Source organism: Capricornis sumatraensis, chromosome X, assembly GCF_032405125.1.
Source record: "Capricornis sumatraensis isolate serow.1 chromosome X, serow.2, whole genome shotgun sequence".
Lineage (NCBI taxonomy): Eukaryota > Metazoa > Chordata > Mammalia > Artiodactyla > Bovidae > Capricornis > Capricornis sumatraensis.
Window position 1 is genome coordinate 132,827,843 of NC_091092.1, and position 22,675 is coordinate 132,850,517.

The 22,675-nt window shown below is 40.4% G+C and overlaps 1 protein-coding gene across 2 annotated transcripts in view; it reads right to left on the minus strand.

Moving 5' to 3' along the window:
* The window catches only part of GLRA2 (glycine receptor alpha 2), a 206,737-nt gene that overhangs the window by 30,953 nt on the left and 153,109 nt on the right, over nucleotides 1-22,675 (minus strand). For both annotated transcript variants that reach the window (XM_068962485.1, XM_068962484.1), the window contains exon 8: nucleotides 3,018-3,167. In XM_068962485.1, the coding sequence (XP_068818586.1) occupies nucleotides 3,018-3,167 (150 nt within the window). The remainder of the gene's footprint in view (nucleotides 1-3,017; nucleotides 3,168-22,675) is intronic.

Below are 22,675 nucleotides of genomic sequence, written 5' to 3' on the forward strand. Positions count from 1 at the left end.
AGGGAGGTGAAAATTGAGAGAGGCTAGATATTGAGCAATGTGCAGCGAAGGGCATGCACCGATGTGTATTGTTTCCTGGGATGAGGGAAAGAGAGAAAGAGGGCAGCACACAGGCTACCAGCCCAGAGTATGTGAAGGAAGCATTTTGGCACATGCTGTAATAACTCAGTTTTTACACATATAAGCTCGTCAATGTAAGCAACATCTAATTGCAATGTTCAGACTTCCTTGGTGGTCCAGTGGTTAAGAATATGCCTGCCAATGCAGGGGACATGGGTTTGATCCCTGGTCCAGGAAGAGTCCACATGCCACAGGGCAACTAAGCCCACGCTCTGCTAGTAGAGAACCTACTGCAATGAAAAGCCCGTGTACCGCAACTAGAGAGTAACCCCCACTCTCTGCATCTAGAGAAAGCCCTTCAGCAGCAAGGAAGACCTAGCACAACCAAAAATTAATAAATAAAAATTTAAAAAAGAGCATACCTTACAATGTTCACCTTTACATCTAGGTATTTGGAAGCATTAAAATGGACAATGAAACATTTTTGTTTTTGCTCCGACAGAGTAGTATGTAACTATGGCTTTACCAGCGGGTTCAATTTATCATTTTTTAGGGGGAGGAGATTTTGAAAACTCTCTTTCATCTCCTGTGTGTAAAACTTTAACTTCAGTTCTCTAGTGATATTGTTACAGGCACTAATGTTCTACATACCAAAGAGCATGTTTCTCTCCTGGAATCTGAAACTGAAAACAAATGCAAGGCTTCTGGAGTGCTATATGAAATTGTATTATAAACCAGACCACTGCTTCCCAAATGCGTCTGCACTTGGAATTACCTGGGGAGCTTCAGAGATACTCCTGTGCCCCATTCCGAGACTGAGATGAATGGGTATGAGGTATGACCAAGGTTTGGGATTTTTGAAAGATCTCCAAACTATTCTAATGTGCAGGCAAGTTTGGGAACCACTGAAGTGGAGATTTTGAGCCATGTATTTCCAACTTCAAACTTCTAGGTAATGTAAATTTGGAGTTTCTGCATTAAAATTTAAGTTGAGACAATGAAATCAGTCTACTTGGATTTATCAGGTTGAAATCAACATGATTAGGGACCTTATTTACATAAAGCCAAGCAATTCATGAAAAAGTCAAAGTAGTTTTGTGCTCAAAGACACACAAACTATTAATGTTCAAAACAACAAGGTTTTAAAGTCATTTTGTCAGATGGAATATATATCTCCAGCTACAGTTGCTAGGCTGTAGCAAAACACAAGGCTCTCAGTTTGATTTTAATTTCAGATAAACAAGGAATAATGTGTTAATATAAGTCTGTTCCATGTAACATCTGGGATATACTTATACTAAATATTGTTTATCATTTATCTGAAATTCAGGCTTGTGTGCCCTGTATATTTTTTAATTGAAATATAGTTAATTTACAATGTTGTGTTAGTTTCAGGTGTACAGCAAAGAGATTCAGTCATATATATGTGTGTATATATATGAAATCTTGTTCAGGTTCTTTTCCATTATCAGTTATTATAAGATACTGAGTAAAGTTCCCTGTGCTATACAGTAGGTCCTTTGTCATTTACTTTTTTTATATATAGTAGTATATATATGATTTTTGGCCTCTTTTTAAATTATTACTTGGAGGATAATTGCTTTACAATGTTGTATTGGTTTCTGCTATACAACAGTGTGAATCAGTCATAAGGATATGTATGTCCCCTCCCTAGTGAGCCTCCCCCCACCCCCAACCTGATCCTACCCCTCTAGGTTGTCACAGAGTACTAATTTGAGCTCCCTGTGTTTTAAAGTCACTTCCCACTAGCTATCTAATTTACATATGCTAATGTAGATGTTTCAGTGCTACTCTCAATTTGTCCCTCCCTCTCCTTCCACCGTTGTGTCCACCAGTCTCTATGTCTGTGTCTCTCTTCCTGCCCTGCAGATAGGTTCATCAGTATAATTTTCTAGATTCCATATATAAAGTGTTAATATATGATATTTGTTTTTCTCACTCTGTATAACAGGCTCTAGGTTCATCCACATCACTAGAGCTGACTCAAATTTGTTCCTTTTTATGGCTGAGTAATATTCCATATGTACCATAACTTCTTTATCTGTTCATCTGCCGATGGACATCTAGGTTGCTTCCATGTCCTAGCTATTGTAAATAGTGCTGCAATGAACATTGGGGTACCTGTGTCTTTTTGAATTATGGTTTGCTCAGGGTATATAATGCAGGAGACCAGGTTCAATCCCTGGGTCAGGAAGATCCTCCAGAGAAGGAAATGACAACCCACTCCAGAGCTCTTGCCTGGAAAAATCCCATGGACGGAGGAGCCTGGTGAGCTATAGTCCATAGGGTCGCAAAGAGTTGGACACAACTGAGCGACTTCACTTTCACTTTCAGGGTATATGCCCAGTAGTGGGATTGCTGGGTCATATGGTGGTTTTATTCGTAGTTTTTAAGGAGATCTCCACACTGTTCTCCATAGTGAGTAGTGTGTACACGTTATTCCCAATCTCCTAATTTATCCCTCCTCTCCCTTTGCCCTTTGGTAACCATAAGTTTGTTTCTATTTCTGTGAGTCTATTTCTGTTTTATAAATAAGTTCATTTGTATCATTTTTTAGATTCCACCTATAAGTGGTACCATATGATATTTGTCTTTCTCTGTCTGACTTACTTCACTTAGTATGATAATCTCTAAGTCCATCCATATTGCTCCAAATTACATTATTCCATTCTTTTTATGGCTGAGTAATATTCCATTGTATATGTATACCACATCTGTTTTATCCATTCATCTCTTGATGAATTTTCTTTGCTAAATGTGACAACTCTGTCCCAATTTTAAAGGACCAACCTGAGCAGTAATTCAGTATATGAATCAGGACAAAAATTAGCTTCAGCTTCTTGTTCACTATGTGTTGTTCTGTTTTCTAAATTACATTGGCTGGTTAAACACCTCGAACTCTACCTGACTTTGTCTGCACTCAGAGTCAACAGTACCTTATTTTGCCTCTTCTGTCTTCTCCGGAGCCTCAGAAACTCCTTGTGCTGCCTGGAGACAAAGTTCACCGCTGCATATTCCAGTAAGGCTGCAAACACAAACAGAAGGCACACCGCCATCCAGATATCAATCGCTTTTACGTAGGAGACCTGAGAGAAAGGGAGAGAGAGAAGCACCATGAAAACTGGTGGGGAAACCAGGTTCCTTATGGTGTGAGCAGCAGACAAACCTCAGTTCCCTTCAACAAGGATTATTTTCTAGACTTTCCTTAAGAAAATACTTAAGCATTTTCCATCCCACTTTGCAGATTCTGAGCAGAGCAGTGAAAATTACCACCCCCCTCTCCACCCCCTGGCCCAGGTCCTTGTTCTATCTTTCTCAGTATAGTCCACCTGCTCAAATAGCCCCTGAGACCAGCCCCAAAGATAACTACAAGAATTGCCTTCATGAAAAAAAGGAAGGAAAATAAAACTGAGATAAAACAGAGTCAGGGTTACTCTTGAAACTGCTCATTTCCTTATATTTTTCTTAACATAGAGACTCATTAGTTAGTTCGTTCAGTTAGTTCAGTCTCTCAGTCATGTCTGACTCTTTGCGACTCCATGAACCACAGCACTCCAGGCCTCCCTGTCCATCACCAACCCCCAGAGTTTATCCAAACTCATGTCCATCCAGTTGGTGATGCCATCCAGCCATCTCATCCTCTGTCATCCCCTTTTCCTCCTTCCCCCAATCCCTCCCAGCATCAGGGTCTTTCCCAACGAGTCAGCTCTTCGCATGAGATGGCCAAAGTATTGGAGCTTCAGCTTTAGCATCATTCCTTCCAAAGAAATCCCAGGGCTGATCTCCTTCAGAATGGACTGGTTGGATCTCCTTGCAGTCCAAGGGACTCTCAAGAGTCTTCTCCAACACCACAGTTCAAAAGCATCAATTCTTCGGCGCTCAGCTTTCTTTATAGTCCAACTCTCACATCCATACATGACCACTGGAAAAACCATAGCCTTGACTAGACGAACCTTTGTTGGCAATGTCTCTGCTTTTGAATATACTATCTAGGTTGGTCATAACTTTCCTTCCAAGGAGTAAACATCTTTGAATTAAGATAATTCTAAAACTCAGATGAGAAATAAACTATATGTGGCCTTGGGTCCTTGAAAAACCAGTTTGTAATTTCCATTCAACTATTGATCCTAACTGATGTGGAAGCACATTTTTTTCTTTTTTTTATTGAGGTGTACAATAATATAGGTTACAGGTGTACAATACAGTTATTCATAATTTTTAAAGGTTGTGCTCCATCTGTTGGCTCGTTTCCAAGCAAACCATTCAACATCACATTAGTCCAAGTCTATGCCTCAACCACTGATGCCAAAGAAGCTGAAGTTGAACAGTTCTATGAAGACCTACAGAAAAAGATGTCGTTTTTCTCATAGGAGCTGCTGCTGCTGCTAAGTCGCTTCAGTTGTGTCCAACTCTGTGCGACCCCATAGACGGCAGCCCACCAGGCTCCGCTGTCCCTGGGATTCTCCAGGCAAGAACGCTGGAGTGGGTTACCATTTCCTTCTCCAATGCATGAAAGTGAAAAGTGAAAGTGAAGTCAGTCAGTTGTGTCTGACTCTTAGCAACTCCATGGACTGCAGCCTTCCAGGCTCCTCCATCCATGGGATTTTCCAGGCAAGAGTACTGGAGTGGGGTGCCATTGCCTTCTCCATCATCATAGGAGAATGGAATGCAAAAGCAGGAAGTCAAGAGATACCTGGAGTAACAGGCAGATTTGGCCTTACAATACAAAATGAAGCAGGGCAAAGGCCTGCAGAGTTTTCTCAAGAGAACATACTGGTCATAGCAAACCCCTTTTCCAAAAACCCAACAGACCACTATACACATGGACATCACCAGATGGTCAGTTCTGAAATCAGATTGATTATATTCTTTGCAGCTGAAGATGGAGAAACTCTATGCAGTCAGCAAAAACAAGAGCTGAAGCTGACTGTCACTCAGATCATGAACTCCTTATTGCCAAATTTAGGTTTAAATTTGAAAGTAGGGAAAGGCACTAGGCCATTCAGGTATGACCTAAATCAAATCCCTTATGATTATACAGTGGATGTAATGAATAGATTCAAGAGATTAGATCTGGTAGACAGAGTGCCTGGAGAACTATGGACAGAGGTTCATAACATTGTATATCAGGCAGTGACCAAAACCATCACAAAGAAAAAGAAATGCAAAAAGGCAAAGTGGTTTCCTGAGGAGGCCTTACAAATAGCTGAGAAAAGAAGAGAAGTGAAAGGCAAAGGAGAGAAAGAAAGATAAACCCAACTGAATGCAGAGTTCCAGAGAATAGCATAGCAGGGAGAGATAAGAAGACCTTCATAAGTGAACAATGCAAAGAAATAGAAGAAAACAATAGAATGGGAAAGATTAGAGATATCATCAAGAAAATTAGAAATATCAAGGAAAAATTTCATTCAAGGATGGGCACAATAAAGGACAGAAACAGTATGAACCTAGCAGAATCAGAAGAGACTAAGCAGAGGTGGCAGGAATACACAGAAGAATTATACAAAAACGGTCTTAAGGACCCAGATAACCACAATGGTGTGGTCATTCACCTCGAGCCAGACATTCTGGAGGGTGAAGTCAAGTGGGCTTTAAGAAGCATCACTGAGAACAAAGCTAGTGGAGGTGATGGAATTCCAGCGGAGCTGTTTCAAATCCTGAAAGATGATGCTGTCAAAGTGCTGTGCTAAATATGTCAGCAAATTTGGAAAACTCAGCAATGGCCACAGGACTGGAAAAGGCCAGTTTTCATTTCAATCCCAAAGAAGGGAAATGCCAAAGAATATTCAAACTACCATACAATTGCACTCATTTCACTTTCCAGCAAGATAATGCTCAAAAATCTGTCAAGCTAGGCTTCAGCATTACATGAACTGAGAATTTCCAGATGTACAAGCTGAATTTAGAAACTGCAGATAAATCAGAGATCAAATTGCCAACATCTGTTGGATCATAGAGAAAGCAAGAGAATTCCAGGAAAACATCTACTTTTGCTTCATTGTCTATGCTAAAACCTTTGACTGTGGATTATAACAAACTGTTGACAATTCTTAAAGAGATGGAAATATCAGACCGCTTTACCTATATCCTAAGAAACCTGTATGCAGGTCAAAAAACAACAGCTAGGACTGGACATGGAGCAGTGGATTGGTTCAGAATTGGGGAAGGAGTATGACAAGGCTGTATATTGTTATCTTGTTTATTTAACTTCTGTGCAGAGTACATGCGAAATGCCAGGTTGGATGAATCACAAGCTGAAATCAAGATTGCTAGGAGAAATATCAGCAACTTCAGATGCTGCAGATAATACCACTCTAATGGCAAAAAGTGAAAAGGAACTAAAGAGCCTGTTGATAATGGTGAAAGTGACAAAACTGGCTTAGATCTCAGCATGCAAAAAGTTAAGATAATGGCATCTGGCCCTATCACTTCATGGCAAATAGAAAGGGAGAAAATTATATCAGTGGCGGATTTTATTTTATTTTTTTTAAATTTAATTTTTACTTTATTTTACTTTACAATACTGTATTGGTTTTGCCATACATTGACATGAATACGCCACGCGTGTACATGAGTTCCCAATCCTGAACCCCCCTCCCACTTCCCACCCCATATCATCTCTCTGGATCATCCCCATGCACCAGCCCCAAGCATCCTATATCCTGTATCAAACATAGACTGGCGATTGGTTTCTTACATGATAGTATACATGTTTCAGTGCCATTCTCCCAAATAATCCCACCCTCTCCCTCTCCCTCGGAGTCAAAAGTCCGTTCTATACATCTGTGTCTCTTTTGCTGTCTTGCATACAGGCAGCGGATTTTATTTTTGTGGGCTCCAAAATCACTGTAGATGGTGACTGCAGCCATGAAATTAAGACACTTGCTCCTTGGAAAAAAAGCTATGACAAACCTAGACAGCATATTAACAAGCAGAGATGTCACTTTGCCGACAAATGTCCAGATAGTCAAAGCTATGGTTTTTCCAGTAGTCATGTACGGATGTGAGAGTTGGACCATAAATAATGAGTGCTGAAGAACTGATACTTTTGAGCTGTGGTGCTGGAAAAGACTCTTGAGAGTCCCATGGACAGCCAGGAGATCGAACCAGTCAATCCTAAAGGAAGTCAACCCTGAATATTCATTGGAAGGACTGATGCTGAAGCTGAATGTTCAGTATTTGGCCACCTGATGCAAAGATCTGACTCATTGGAAAAGACCCTGATGCTGGGAAAGATTGAAGGTGGGAGAAGGGGATGACAGAGGATGCGATGGTTGGATGGCATCAGAATTCAATGGACATGAGTTTGAGCAAACTCGATGAGATCATAAAGGAGAGAGAAGCCTGGGGTGCTGCAGTCTATGGGGTGGCAAAGAATCGGACATGACTGAACACCACTACCTCCGTTTGTAGTTATTGTAAAATACTGGATATATTCCCTGTGTTGCACAATAATTTAAATTATTAAATTAATAAATTTATTAAATGTATTAATTTACTAATTTTAGCTTATTTTATACCTATTCATTTGTACCTCTTAATCGCCTACCCCTAACTTGCCCTTTTCTCCTTCCCTCTCCCCACTGGTAAACCACTCGTTTGTTCTGTATATCTGTGGGTCTGGTTCTTTTATGTCATAGTCACTAGTTTGTTTCATTTTTTATATTCCACATGTAAGTGATCCACATGTAAGTGATATCATGCAGTAATTGTCTTTCTCTGTCAGACTTAGTTCACTTAGCATAATGCCAAATTTTGATAGGGATTTCATTAAGTCTATAGTTTGCTTTGGGTGGTATGATCATTTTAACAATATTAATTCTTCCAAGTCAAGAACATGATATATCTGTCCATCTATTTGTATCATCTTCAATTTCTTTTATCAATGTTTTATAGTTTACAAAGTACAGGTCTTCTACCTCCTTAGGTAAGTTTATTCCTAGGTATTTTATTCTTTTTGATGTGGTGGTAAGTAGGATTGTTTCCTTAATTTCTATTTCTGAATATTCATTGTGAGTATATAGAAACGCAACAAATTTCTCTGTGTTATTTTTTTTTATCCTGCAATTTTACTGAAGTCTTTGATAAGCTCTAGTAGTACTGGGTAGCACCTTCAGGATTTTCTATTTATAGTATCATGTGTAAACAGTGACAGTTTGACTTCTTCTTTTTCAATTTGGATTCCTTTTATTCCTTCTTGTCCAATTGCTATGTCTAGGACTTTTAATACCATGTTAAATAAAGTGAGACAGGGCATCCTTGTCTTGTTCCTGATCTTAGAAGACATGCTTTCAGCTTTTCACCACTGAGTATGATATTAGCTGTCAGTTTGTCAGACACAGCTCTTATTATGTTGAAGTTAAATGTTTTTAAGCTAGCACAATTCAGGAATATTCAGCCAAAATAAAATATCAGTGTTCTGGGCCTTGGGAAGGTATCTGGTTAAAAAGGAAACTTTCATAACCCTGTGGTGACTGGTTGAATATTTTATATATCTTATAATTTGATAAATCAGAATCTGAAAGCAAATACTTTTTACTTGCAATGCAGATTTCCCCTCATGTCACTCAACTTCCAATTATTACTTAAAATATGAGGGGCAAAATAACTAGATAAAGTTGTAACATATTGGACAACAGACTACAAAGGATTCTTATTCAGCTGTCTGTGTGAGTGTGTACTGTGCTGTGCTGGGCTTAGTCACTCAGTTGTGTCCAACTCTTTGCGACCCCATGGACTGTAGCCTGCCAGGCTCCTCTGTCCAGGGGATTCTCCAGGCAAGAATACTGGAGAGGGTTGCTGTGTCCTCCTCCAGGGGATCTTCCCAACCCAGGGATCGAACCTGCGTCTTCTACATTGCAGGCTTCCCACCAGGGAAGCCCGTGACTGTGTACTATCTAGTTCCAATTTTAAATAGGGTTTCCAAAGTTTTAATAGCTGACACTGAATGTTTACCAGCCAGAATTTTAAGCATTTTATATATATATTAATTTTCTAACCAGTATAATAACTGTATTACCCCCACTTTGTGATGAGGAAACTGGGTTACAGAGAGGTTAAATTATTACTGAAGATCAGAAAGCTAAAAGGTGGCAGAGCTAAGATTGGAACTAGAAGAACTCAGTCTGACTGGTGATTCTCCTTTCTGAACATACACAAACATACTACTAGGATTATACCCTTTGTATCTTGCATTTATTTCTTTTTGATCTTTATAGTAAGCATTTCCCATGTCATTTAACTTTCTTCTAAATTGTAATTTCCAATGCTTGTGTAATTGTCTAAACTATCATAATTGTTCTGTATGATAGGATATCTAGGTGAATTTTAGTTTTAGTTTATGCTACTATAAATTTGGGGCTATGAATATCCTTCCCCTAATATTTGACTGTGTTTCTGTTTATTTGCCAAGTCAGCTTTTACACTTGGGACTATGGGAGTAAATTGTAAGAAAATAGGCTTCTAACCTAGAAAGTTATTAGGAACATAGAAGATGTAAAAACAGAAACTCTAGAATAAGATGCCTGGAGTTAAGAAACACTACTCTGTTCCTTACTCTGACTTTGCCAGGTTGTTCAACCTCTCTTTACCTCCCTTCCTCATCTGTATAAAGGAAAATAATAGTAGCTATTTCATAGAGTTATGTGGATAAAATTACTTAATGTATGCAGAGTGCTTAGAGTAGTGTTTGGCACAGATTTGACTCCATAAACATGTGATTTTGTTAAAGAAAAATCTTGGGAGAGACAGAAAAACAAGAAGGAAAATAAAAATCACCTACGGTCCTAGTATATTCCAAGTATTATTTTTAAGGTTACCACTTGCCTTACATTATTTGTCTCCATCAATCAACTACTTGTCAGTCCCACATATGTTATGACAAAGTGGTACAGCACCTGGGATGCTTATTCTTAGTCTTTCTGATTAACCATTGACTCAGAATCCTTCATGAGTTGGCTCGGATACCAGCTCCTCCCGGAAGCCACTGTAAGATTCCTCCTACTTTTGTCTCATCTGGGTTGGGGATCACATTTCTTTGCTCTGTTATAACTCTCTGTTGAACCTGTCTGTTTCTTTTTAGTCCACCAGCTTCCCTACCCCACCACTAGACTCACTAGACTGTAAACTTTTTAAAGAAAGATCCTATATATATTACTCTTTGTATCACCAGTCCAGGACCTGGCAAATAGTGAGTAAACATTGGATGTGAGATGAATGAATAAACAGATGTTTGAATGACAGAAGGAAGGAATGAAGGAAATACCTCATTGTCTTTCCATTTTTGTCCTGTAATTTCAACAGTTCTTCACTGTATAACATTACCCACAATTGCATATATTGAATATTTCTGAGAGTGGACTGTTAGTGCAGTTTAACTCTCTGTTCACCAAGCATTCCTGGAATGTTTCTTTCCTTAATAAGCAATAATTTTTTTGTGTGTGTATTTGCTGTTCTGGAGCAGTCCTATTCTCCTGTAATAATAGAATATTTCCAATCACAGCATTCCTGGTTATATATTATTCAGATGGCCTTTAAATGTTTTAAGACCTAATAAATGAGAAGAATTTGTCAATGCCTGTTAGATGTCCATACGAAGAAAGTCCAGTAGAATTCACCATCATTCCTCCCCTTCCTGATGTTTACGGCATTCAGTCATTTGTGAACCTAGCCCCCCACCCCCTTCTAGCCATCAGCAGACCAGGCACATAAATGGCTTCTTTTATAACTGCTCATAAATGAATCCTTCTCATCTCGTAATCATTTTGGTTGGTCTCCAAGTTTCCTCCAAATCATGATCATCTTTCCAGCATTGAAATGCTGGTATTAGATGCATTATTCACACGGACGTAGAAGGTACTGTGAGACATCTATTACATATGATGGGATGTCCTTCAGTGCTGCTCTCTCAGGACTGAAATGCCTTTTTGTTACTTTTATCCAGCTCTGATGTCAGATTCTCTCTCTTTGGCTGCTAATTCTTACATGTTTTTACCTCACGTTTTTCCCTGTCATGTTATCTTTATGATTTGGGGGCTTACATGAGCCATCCCTGAACTACTTTACTACAATCTTGCAAAATAGTTTTTATATTAATGAAATTCTCAAAATGCTATTATGATTCACTGAACTGTTAGTTTTCCAGGTATATTTAATTCAGAAACATAAACATGGAGGGCCTACTATGTGAAAGGCACTGTAGTAGGTGCTGAATGGAAGACGGGGCAGAAGATATGACAATAACTAACGTGCACATCTATTCTTCTCAGGACTCCCCAGATGAGACTCTGGGGAACCTGTTCACATGGTGTTCCAGAAAATTTCACATAGGTCAGTTCAGTTCAGTTGCTCAGTCATGTCCGACTCTTTGCTACCCCATGGACTGCAGCACGCCAGGTCTCCCTGTCCATCACCATCTCCTGGAGTTTACTCAAACCCATATGCATCGAGTTGGTAATGCCATCCAACCATCTCATCCTCCCTTGTCCTCTTCTCCTCCTGCCTTCAATCTTGCCCAGCATCAGGATCTTTTCAAATGAGTCAGCTCTTCACATCAGGTGGCCAAAGGATTGGAGTTTCAGCTTCAACATCAATCCTTCCAATGAACACTCAGGACTGATCTCCTTTAGGATGGACTGATTGGATCTACTTGCAATCCAAGGGACTCTCAAGAGTCTTCTCCAACACCACAGTTCAGAAGCATCAATTCTTTGGTGCTCAGCTTCCTTTATAGTCCAACTCTCACATCCATACATGACTACTGGAAAAACCATAGCCTTGACTAAACAGATATTTGTTGGCAAAGTAATGTCTCTGCTTTTAATATGCTGTCTATGTTGGTCATAACCTTCTTTCCAAGGAGCAAGTGTCTTTTAATTTCATGGCTGCAGTCACCATCTGCAGTGATTTTGGAGCCCCCCAAAAATAAACTCTCTCACTGTTTCCACTGTCTACCCGTCTATTTCCCATGAAGTGATGGAACTGGATGCCATGATCTTCATTTTTTTGAATGTTGAGCATTAAGCCAACTTTTTCACTCTCCTCTTTCACTTTCATCAAGAGGCTCTTTCCTTCTTCTTTACTTTTTTGCCATAAGGGTGGTGTCATCTGCATATTTGAGGTTATTGATATTTCTCCCGGCAATCTTGATTCCAGCTTGTGCTTCATCCAGCCCAGCATTTCACATGATGTACTCTGCATATAAGTTAAATAAGCAGGGTGACAATATACAGCCTTGACATACTCCTTTTCCTGTTTGGAACCAGTCTGTTGTTCCATGTCCAGTTCTAACTGTTGCTTCCTGACCTGCATACAGATTTCTCAAGAGGCAGGTCAGGTGGTCTGGTATTCACATTCCTTCAGAAGTTTCCACAGTTTATTGTGATCCACACAGGCAAAGGCTTTTGCATAGTCACTAAAGCAGAAATAGATGTTTTTCTGGAACTCTCTTGCTTTTTCAATGATCCAGCAGATGTTGGCAATTTGATCTCTGGTTCCTCTGCCTTTTCTAAATCCAGCTTGAACATCTGGAAGTTCACGGTTCATGTACTCTTGAAGCCTAGCCTGGAGAATTTCGAGCATTGCTTTGCTAGCATGTGAGATGAGTGCAACTGTGCGGTAGTTTGAGCATTCTTTGGCATTGCCTTTCTTTGGGATTGGAATGAAAACTGACCTTTTTCAGTCCTGTGGCCACTGCTGAGTTTTCCAAATTTGCTGGCATATTGAGTGCAGCACTTTCACAGCATCATCTTTTAGGATTTGAAATAGCTCAACAGGAATTCCATCACCTCCACTAGCTTTGTTTGTAGTGATGGTTTCTAAGGCCCACTTGACTTCACATTCCAGGATGTCTGGCTCTAGGTGAGTGATTACACCATTGTGATTATCTGGGTCCTGAAGCTCTTTTTTGTACAGTTCTTCTGTGTATTCTTACCACCTCTTCTTAATATCTTCTGCTTCTGTTAGGTCCATATCATTTCTGTCCTATATTGAACCCATCTTTGCATGAAATGTAAAGATGGGCTATCTCTCTTGTTTATCCTCAGGATGTGCATCTTGGTAGTCCTGCTTCGTGCTTTAGAAAACCGTGATCTCCTGAGGGAGACATTTTGGTGAACATAAAACTGATATAAAGCAGATGGTCTCATGTGCCAAAGTCGGGGGAAAACCAAAAGGTGATGGGACGATGGGGAGTTCCATGTTGACAGAGAAAATCAGAAACAGGTTCATTACTGAGTGTCATGGCATATTACTTAGTTCTTGAAGAAAGCCATGACTTTAATGAGTGGAAGAAGCTGTGAAAGCAAAACCATGAAGGTGGGAGAGGGTAGGTGGGCTTGAGGATGGTGAACAATCCAGTGACCAGGACATGCTGTGTACCTGGGAAGTACAAGGTGTGGACAATAGGCTGGAGCAGCACATTGAAGGCCAAGCAGAGGCATATGGGCGTTAGACTGCTGGTAAATACAAGCTAAGGATAGTTTTCAGGTGGGGTATGGATGTGTAAGTTCTTTTCTAATTAGCTTGAATTTCTTTGTCTTAAAAGCAAGAGTCTTAGCACAAGTAGACATTTTCCCTCCTTAGAGAAATTTGCCTTCTTTCCTCTTGACGCTCTCAACTCTACACAGGGGTAGTTCTCTTCAAAGCTTTCTAACAACATATCTGAATCCTTTGCTGAATCTTCATTTGTAGTCCTTGAAAACCTCTTCAGTTTTCCCTGTATTTTCAGGTCCTCAATAAATTCATTCACTCCTATATCTCTCTCTCTCTCTCTGTGGGTCCTATAGCAGAGATTGGCCAAGTACTTGTGAATCCAATTTCCTTTTCCTAGGACACAAGTCAAGAATACATAGAACTATTTAAAAAAAAAAAAAAAGATCTTCATGACCCAGATAACCATGATGGTGAGATCACTCACCTAGAGCCAGACATCCTGGAATGTGAAGTCAAGTGAGCCTTAGGAAGCATCACTACGAACAAAGCTAGTGGAGGTGTTGGAATTCCAGTTGAGCTATTTCAAATCCTAAAAGATGATGCTGTGAAAGCGCTGCACTCAATATGCCAGCAAATCTGGAAAACTCAGCAGTGGCCACAGGACTGGAAAAGGTCAGTTTTCATTCCAATGCCAAAGAAAGGCAATGCCAAAGAATGTTCAAACTACCGCACAATTGCACTCACCTCACATGCTAGCAAAGTAATGCTCAAAATTCTCCAAGCCAGGCTTCAAGAGTACATGAACCGTGAACTTCCAGATGTTCAAGCTGGTTTTAGAAAAGGCAGAGGAACCAGAGAACAAATTGGCAATATCTACTGGATCATCGAAAAAGCAAGAGAGTTCCAGAAAACATCTACTTTTGCTTTATTGACTACGCCAAAGCTTTTGACTGTGTGGATCACAACTAACTATGGAAAATTCTAAAAGAGATGTGAATACCAGACTACCTCACCTGCCTCCTGAGAAATCTGTATACAGATCAGGAAGCAACAGTTAGAACTAGACATGGAACAACAGACTGGTTCCAAATTGGGAAAGGAGTGCGTCAAGGCTGTATATTGGCACCCTGCTTATTTAACTTATATGCAGAGTATATTATTTGAAATGCTGGGCTGGGTGAATCACAAGCTGGAATCAAGATTGCCAGGAGAAATATCAATAACCTCAGATATGCAGATGACACCATCCTTATGGCAGAAAGTAAAAAAGAAGGAAAGAGCCTCTTGATGAAAGTGAAAGAGGAGAGTGAAAAAGTTGGCTTAAAGCTCAACATTCAAAAAATGAAGATCATGGCATCCAGTTCCATCACTTAATGGGAAATAGATGGGGAAACAGTGGAAACAGTGAGAGAGTTTATTTTGGGGGGGCTCCAAAATCACTGCAGATGGTGACTGCAGCCATGAAATTAAAAGATGCTTGGTCCTTTGAAGAAAAGTTATGACCAACCTAGATAACATATTAAAATGGAGAGACATTACTTTGCCAACAAAGATTCATCTAGTCAAAGCTATGGTTTTTCCAGTAGTCATGTATGAATGTGAGAGTTGGACTAGAAAGAAAGCTGAGCACTGAAGAACTGATGCTTTCAAACTGTGGTGCTGGAGAAGACTCTTGAGAGTCCCTTGGACTGCAAGAAGAGCCAACCAGTCAGTCCTAAAATAACTGAACTTAGGACACTAGTAAACTAGAATTTCCAGTTCAGCTGGATCCCCAGTGGAATGTGGGAAGAAATAATACACAGTGCTTTAAAAGACACAGGGCCGCTCAATTCACAGTGTAATGTAATGTGAGAGAGAAATAAATTTTTATTATATTAAGCCATGGAGATTTCAGGGTTTTGTGTTTCCCACATTCTCAAGCCTGTCACTCAGCCCTGATCACTCACCAGCATTCTTGTACTAATTTTAAAAGGCCCAGGCAATTCCCTGGTCGTCCAGTGGTTAGGAGTCTGTGCTTTTACTGCAGGGGACCCAGGTTTAATCCCCCATGACAAAGAATTATGCAGCTCCAAATGTTAGTAGTGTTAAGGTCTGACAAATTTTGTCTACACTCTTCTAGCGTGGAAGTTCTTCCTCCCTTTTCCTGCTTTCTCTGTCTGTTTAGCTCAAAGTCCATCTCCATGGTTTTTCTGCCTAATCTAGGCCACAATAGCCTTACTCATCTTTAGCATTTGTAATACACTTATAGTGAGGATCAGATAGTTGAGAGTTTGCTAAATGGTTGCATGTATTATGTGTCCAACTAAAGTATAGGATGCCTGGAGGATAAAGACTCAGGGATGTCTTTTGTATCTGTGCCACCAAGGACAAGTCTTTGTTCATTAAGTGCCTCATAGTTTCTGTTGGTTGGCAAGTTATTCAAGCTGCATATAAACTCAAATTCCTTTCACTATCACTAAAGGGATAAAATTATCTTACATCTTTTAAAGCCAATAAATGATGATATTGAGATTACTCTAGATTTATTTTCACTAAGGGAAAGAATACTTACTCTGTTGAATTTACAATTCACGTACTTTACAAAGATATCTGGTGAAACAGAAGAGTCAGTGAAGTTTTTCAGGTTTTCGTGACACTAAATAAGCATTTATCTGTTATTTGAACAGATTAGTTAGTTGGTACAGTTTAGCTCATTGCTCAGTTACTTTAGCATCATATTGATATTTCTTAGAGATGATTTTATTAGTGTTTTTTTTTCCCCCAACACTGTGTAGGTATTTTTGAAAACCTTGGCAGTTTTTCTTGAGGAAATCTTTTCATTTATTATATATTCAGATTAGATTCAAAATGGAGAATCAAGCCACGGATGTATTTACTTTATTCTCATAATTTGTTTTGTCTGTTTCTTGTGTCATGAAGCCGGATATTCATGAGTTGGGCCATTTTCTACCCAATGTTTATTGCCAGCATAGAAGAGTGGCTTGTTGTATAAAAATTGCCTAAATGTGCTTACAGTATGTATGTCTTCTCCATCCATCATGAGCAAGGCACTCCTATTTGACACTGTGCCAACTAAAATATATCCACATTCCCAGCCCCTAGGCTGACCCCAGAGAACTGTGACATTCCTCCAGTAGCCAGTCAAGAAGGATAGGTTGTGAACAAGAATGGACACAAGTTCTCTACAATAGAGAAAAATCACAAATGATTGTGGTAAACCAAATATTATTTTAGTAGAAAAGATACAAAATGGAATTTATAGGGCAATCTCAAAATACTAAGATATTTTTCTTGCTTTAAGTGGAATGATGTCTCACACCCATCTGCTTGAGTCAATGTTTAATTATTCTCAAAGTATGCATACAAGCTCTTGCTAAAGTGGAATAGAAGCTTTTCTGCTCTGTACAGTACTGTTTATTTTTATCCAATTTAGAAAGAAAAATTTTAATTAACCCTGCTTAATGCAGCTGTTGAAATGAATACCTATTGGTCACAGTAACCTGACTTGTGCTTCCATTACAAGGAACAAAAGATTTTGGTAGCTTCAATCAATTTGTCTTTTATTGAGTGCTATGAAGTATACCACCACTCTCTCCATCCTTATTTTATGGGGAGAAAAATAAGTTTATTAAATGCATGTCTAACCCTTATACAGGTAGCAATCAACAAAGAGGAAAATGAGAATTCTGGCTTTGACTTTCTGTTTTGTCTCTTACCTACATTCAGTCATGGTAAAAACTATCATCAGAAAAAATATAGACAGTCAAATTAATCCTAGTGCCAAAGATTCATGGTGTTGTACATTTTTATCTTTACAATTTAACTGTCAAGTTGCCTTTTTTTTTTGCCTAATTAAAGAGGCAGGAAAATCAGAGGCAGGAAATTGATGCCAGGAAAATCAGATTTCCTTAGCAGAGAAGGATGGTGGCAGCATTGACTACCTGGCCTGTCCCAGTGTAACCACCCCACCCCATTTTCACTCCGTGTCTTAAGCTCTTACTGGTTCTGGGTCGAGTACCGAATAAACGAAACTCTTGTGAGAGTGCTGTTTGTAGAAACAGCCATTAGGTGGCAGTGCCTCCAAGCCTGGTACCTGCAGGAACCAACTAGTTACCAAGATACTCCTTAGACCATCAGGACAGGATTTGAACATCATTCAGGGACCAGATAATTTTGGTGTTGAGTGGCACACAAGTCTAGTTAGCTAGTATTATTCCCAAAGATGAATAAGTTTCATTATGGTAGTCAGAAAACTGTTCAAAGCAAAGCACACTATTCATGTGAATTTTGTGAGTGGAGAAGTAGGAGAAGGGAAGAACGGCCAGCCCCGGAATGCACAAGTAATCCTAGGTGACAGCTGCTGTTAGAGGCACCATAGGGACATCCTTGGCTTCCCTGGTGGCCCAGCAGTAAAGAATCTGCCTGCCAATGCAGGAGATGCCGGTTCAATCTCTGGGTTGGGAAGATCCCTGGAGAGGAGATGGCAACCCACTCCAGTATCCTTGCCTGAAGAATCCCCTGAACAGAGGAGCCTGGCAGGCTACAGTCCATGAGGTCGCAAAGAGCTGGACATGACTTAGCGGCTAAACAACAACAAATTGACACCCTAGAAAAAGGCACCCCAAGGCTCAGCAACTGTGGGCATCTGGGTGAGGCAGCCAAGGTGAGGAGGGAGTGGCATCTGAAGAAGGGGAGGAAGCAGGACTAGGGGAGATCTTGTTCCTTGTGCTTGTGTCTGCCACATAGCTCACCATATTCTCAGCTGATAGACAGGAATAGTGACTCCTTCCATAGTCTACTCCATATGGGTGTACCTTCAATGACAAAAGAAGTGCAATACATTGCTTCTTAAGCAAGGGCAGGAATGAGGAGGGAGTTGGGAGCAAATTGCCCAACAGTATAAGAATAACTGCAGTGAAGAAAAGAGCCAATTGGATGATCTCAGTTTTGGAAAGACAGCCACAGGGTTTTGCTGGATAATGAGATGATGCTCCACTGAATAGATATCTGTGTAGTCAGTGTGCATGTGTGTGTGCATGCGCACGTGTTAGAGAGAGAAGGAAAATTGGGGAGAATATGAAGATGGGAAAAGAAAGAAGGTAATGAAGAGCTTTGGAGCCAGGCCACCTTGGATTTGAATCCTAGCTGAATGACCAGTGAACAGTTTGGAATCTGACGTTTCTCATTTTAAACTCGGGACCCAAGGACTCCAGTGTCACTGAGAGATTGAATAAGATACTTTAGGTAAATCTTAACGCTTAATTGGCAGATTGCAGACCCTCAGTCACATTGGTTTGCCAGGGATGTGTTCTGGAAGACATTACATAATTCAAAACTTGCATAATTCAAGACAGTTTTCCCTGGAGGTAGAAATGTAAATTTGTTGTATTTCATGTTCTGTGCATGCAGTGAGACTTTATTAGTATTTTTATACTGCCCTATTTCAAATCACATAAGCTAAGTTCACGTAAAATGGCACCTCATTGTAGTGAGTACTCATACATGTCAGGAGAACTGAAATGTGCTGTTACAAAAACCAAACAACAAACTTTCACCACCATCATCAGTGAAACGCTTGCAAGCACACAACTCTATGAGTTATCTCTGAGACAAAGATAGGAAAACTGAGTTACTCCTTAACTTTCTCAAGATCACACAGCAGAGAAGTGAGTGAGCTGCCATTCACATGAACTGTGGCTTGACTCTACCCTCAGGGGTTTTCTGGTTCCCTGACCCCTGTGGAAACCTCTGTCCCCAAGGAGTGAGTCAGGAGAATTATAGACTCTGATTTCACCAGAGGACAACAGGCAGTGGGCTGGGTGAGTACAGAAGAGCAGCGTCACACCTGCAGCCATGCAGCTCCCGTGCAAAGAAATGTTGAAAGATGAACCACAGTTTTCCATTTTCTTTCTCAGCCATGAGTGCTTTTCCTACATCTTTGTTTACTCCGCCACCCACCTCGCCTCAGGTTCAAATTTCATACTTGTGAACAAGGAAGCAGAGGAGAGAAGTGTGGTAAAAAAAAAAAAAAAAGCTGTCCAGTCTCCTCCTTTGGACTCAGCATGAGGGAAAGGCCTTGGAATGGTGGGTAGGTTTTGCAGCGATGACAAATGTTTTCTCCTTTTCTCCATCCGGTGCTCCCCAGAGAGGAGGCTGGAAAGGAGAGGAAATCTGGAGAGGCTGAGCAGCCTCACCCCCGAGACTGGGCTCACTGATTTATGATTTCCAAGTTGCCTGTGCTCCCTGGAGTAGGATGTGGAGGCTGGATCAGGAAGGCAGCACAGGCCAAATCTCTCACCCCCAACCATTTCTGAAACCCTGAACCTTAGCAGAGTGAGTGGGTGGGCTACTGTGGGACATGCACAGGCTCTGTATCATCCCAGAGCAAATGTGATGGTAGACTTCTGATGCAAGCAAGTTTCTGAGATGCTTGGGGTTGGTGAGATAGATGGGCAATGGGTGATTTTGGACTACAGAACCACGGCAGTCTGAGAAGCCCATTTCAACCTGCAGTGATAGAGGAGTCATTTCCTCAAGAACATCTGGGATCCTGTGATGACTCTGGGGTACAAAGAGGCTTCTCCAGGTGCTGGGCTTCCCCACAATGCACCTGAATTCTCTGAGCACTGGGATGCCACTGCCTGTGGATGGACAGGGGTTCCTTTGGTGGAGGACCAGAACGTTTCACAACTGAGATAGCAGTATCAATTGAATGGCAGTCGGTGGTAGCCAAGAAGCTTTGCACCCACCTCTTGGCCTATCACCTGGTTTAGCATCAGCTCTGTACTTTACTGTGAGCTCATGATGCAGGCAGCAGATAAGTGAGGATGGCTCCACAGGAGCCGCCTTGACAGAAACCTTCCCTTCTTGACTTGAGACCCTGGGCACTCGTGCCTGGGGCATGCCAACCTCATGCTCCTGAATCGAATCGGCTACCTACTGTCTCATAGCATCCAGAATGAACCTGACATGGAAATATTCCAGGCCCTCATCACATTCAAGTTTACATATGGGGAGAAGAAAACAAGAAAAAAAGCTCCAGGTCAGTCAGAGGCTGGGAATTAACATGATACAAGAGTCTCCAGCTGGGCTGGTGATCTCACTTTTTGTTACTGTAAATTACCGAAGAGCTGGTCTCTACTGTGTCCATTTCCTTAGCAGCATTTTGATGCAAGTCAGTTCCATGCCTTTCTCCTTACCACAAAATGAGAAGTTTTACAAACTACCCACTGAAAATTAGACTGACTTACACTAGACATGAGCCTACAGGAGTCTGTCTGTAATTCAAAAGAAATCCGACAGGCTCTTGAGTAAAATGACACAGATAAGCAAGCTCTTTGACGAAATTTAAAAGGCCATGCTATCAGGAGGCATTTTAATATTTCAATATGTTAAGTGTACAGAATGCTAAAAAAAAAGAAAAGAAAAAATGGGAATGTGGAAAAATTTGGGTTGGGCTGATTGAGCACATCAGTTTCGGATATGTGAGCTGCATGTATCTGCTTCACACAGTTTAAATGAGTCTTGCTCCTTTGTTGGAAATCAATCCTGTAGCCTTACAAAAGCTAAGAGAAGGCAGCAGGGCTGTGATGGAGAGAACAATGAGAAGATGCCAGGGATGTGAGTCTTGGCTTCGCCACTGGCTGACATTGCAAACATGACCACAGCATTTCACCCTTCTGGGCCTCAGGTTCCTTCTTGGAAATATAAAAGTGTTGGATGATCATCTCTAAGGTTTCTGATAATCTATGACTCAAGGGAAAAAGAAAGTGATGAGAGAGGAAACCAAGTCAGTAGCAGGATGGGGTCTCAATCTCAAGGTAATAGGGGCCATGAGTACCAGAACCAGCCTCCAGGCTCTCTACTCTGCCATCTTACCACATTCATTGTCATCCAGTAATGTGTATTCAGTGAGCACCTCAGTGTTCTAGGCAGCGCCTGCCTAAAATGGTGAATTCCTTGCTCAGAAAGAAATTGTATTGATAAAAACATTTATTTGCATAAGACTATGTGGAGCAAATGTGCTACGAATTCATCTGCAAGTTTAGTGAGAAAATCTGTAAATCATCGGCAACTTACTTTAAGCTCTTGAACCTTGCTGCTTTTTTGCCTAAGAGATTTTTTGGGGGGAGCACTTTAGTAACTCTCAACTTGCATATAAAGAAGCTCTAAACCATGGAGGGATAGGAATTGATAAAGACTGAATTTCTGGTTACTTGGTGGGATAAATCTGATAAGAATTCTATATGATTTTCAAAGGATCCCCAGCAGGATTGAATTGTACTTGCTGTTCATGGTAAGTGATCAGTAATAGACTTTATTGGCTTTTCTCCTTTCCTTGTTTACTCTCCATGCTCTCTCACTAGCCCTTTCCTGAGACTGCCTCCCAAACACTTGTTATGCAAGTAACATCCAACACTTGTTATGTGATCTGTAGTTTTCTGGAGCAAGTGGCACAAACCTACAATTAAATCAAGGAAACCTGATGCGAAAGTGATGCCTGTCATATCGTGCACTGTTTAGAACCAGATTAGCAAACAAACCACAGGTCCTCCTGAAAATTCCTTTCCCATTGACAAAAGCCCTATACCTGGCTGGTTTGCTCATCATCAGTGAGAATGGAATGTCAACACAGTTCAAAAATCAATCTGGAGAAGTAAGCATCAAATCAATTTGGGATCTATATTACCTATGCAATTTAACAACCATTACATCCCCTTTTGCTCTTCACAGCTAGTTTTAAATTGACAAAATTAGAATTGTGTAACTATAACAAAAACTAATTTCCAATCTACTACTATGCAGTTCTGCATATACCAACCCTCCTGGGGCCAAGGGAAATAATGAGAATAGCTTATTTGTAGAAACATCATAGGAACTGTTCCATGCTAGGTATGTAGTTTGTTAGGGAGATTGAATCACAGTTATATTTTGAGCCCAAAAGGATGTAGCTATTTTTTTTATTTTAAAAAATTAATTAATTTATTTTAATTGGAGGCTAATTACTTTACAATATTATAGTGGTTTTTGCCATACAATGACATGAATCAGCCACAGGCTGTAGCTATTATGAAGGTGCAAATTACTCCTTGTTGGAGGATGGAGGGAATGAAAAGTGCCCACAGAACTGAGAAGGCATCTTGAGACCAAAAAATGAGGGAGG